This window comes from Nicrophorus vespilloides, unplaced genomic scaffold (assembly GCF_001412225.1).
Source record: "Nicrophorus vespilloides isolate i.1.1-1 unplaced genomic scaffold, Nicve_v1.0, whole genome shotgun sequence".
Taxonomy (NCBI): domain Eukaryota; kingdom Metazoa; phylum Arthropoda; class Insecta; order Coleoptera; family Silphidae; genus Nicrophorus; species Nicrophorus vespilloides.
Genome location: NW_017098953.1, coordinates 1 through 966, shown reverse-complemented (window position 1 = coordinate 966; position 966 = coordinate 1). Strand labels below are relative to the sequence as shown.

At 56.5% G+C, this 966-nt stretch overlaps 1 protein-coding gene across 1 annotated transcript in view; it reads right to left on the bottom strand.

Moving 5' to 3' along the window:
* The window catches only part of LOC108563691 (mucin-12-like), a gene marked incomplete at its 5' end in the record, with an annotated part of 2,813 nt that extends 1,851 nt beyond the window's left edge, over nucleotides 1–962 (bottom strand). The window contains 2 exons of the mRNA XM_017922438.1: nucleotides 7–391; nucleotides 433–962. Coding sequence (XP_017777927.1) covers nucleotides 7–391; nucleotides 433–962 — 915 coding nt within the window. The remainder of the gene's footprint in view (nucleotides 1–6; nucleotides 392–432) is intronic.
* Between the last annotated feature and the right edge of the window lie 4 nt (nucleotides 963–966).

The window sequence follows — 966 nt, the reverse complement described above, 5'->3', positions numbered from 1 at the left end:
GCCTGTTCCAGGTTGGCCTGGTGTTCCCGGTTGCCCACCTGTTCCCGGTTGTCCGCCTGTTCCCGGTTGCCCACCTGTTCCCGGTTGCCCACCTGTTCCCGGTTGTCCGCCTGTTCCCGGTTGCCCACCTGTTCCTGGTTGTCCGCCTGTTCCCGGTTTCCCACCTGCTCCTGGTTGTTCGCCAGTTCCAGGTTGTTCATTTGGTACATTTGTTCCACATTTTCCACTTACAGACCAAGCGTGATTACAGGATTGTAATGAATCATCCCAAACTGTTCCTGGACCGCATGTAAATGCATATTGTATATATCCGTTTTGACCATTACTGATGCATCGATAGAATTTTGTACAATTTTTGGTATCGCCAAAGAAACCTTCTGATTTACATTCGCTGTTACCAGGACCTATGGGTTCACTGGGTAATTGCTGTACAGGTTGTTTTTCACCCTCTGCGGGGCTTGGTGTTGTTGATCCAACAGTCCCCGGAGTTCCTGGTTGTCCACCTGTTCCTGATTGGCCTGGTGTTCCCGGTTGACCGGGAGTGCCTGGGATTCCCGGTTGTCCGCCTGTTCCAGGTTGGCCTGGAGTTGTCCGCCTGTTCCAGGTTGTTCTGGTTGACCTGGTTGTCCGCCTGTTCCAGGTTGACCTGGAGTGCCTGGTGTTCCCGGTTGCCCGCCTGTTCCAGATTGGCCTGGTGTTCCCGGTTGCCCGGGAGTGCCTGGGGTTCCCGGTTGTCCGCCTGTTCCAGGTTGACCTGGAGTGCCCGGTGTTCCCGGTTGTCCACCTGTTCCAGGTTGACCGGGTGTTCCAGGTTGACCTGGTGTTCCCGGTTGCCCACCTGTTCCTGGTTGTCCGCCTGTTCCAGGTTGGCCTGGTGTTCCCGGTTGCCCGCCTGTTCCTGGTTGTCCGCCTGTTCCAGGTTGGCCTGGTGTTCCCGGTTGCCCGCCTGTTCCAGGTTGACCTGGA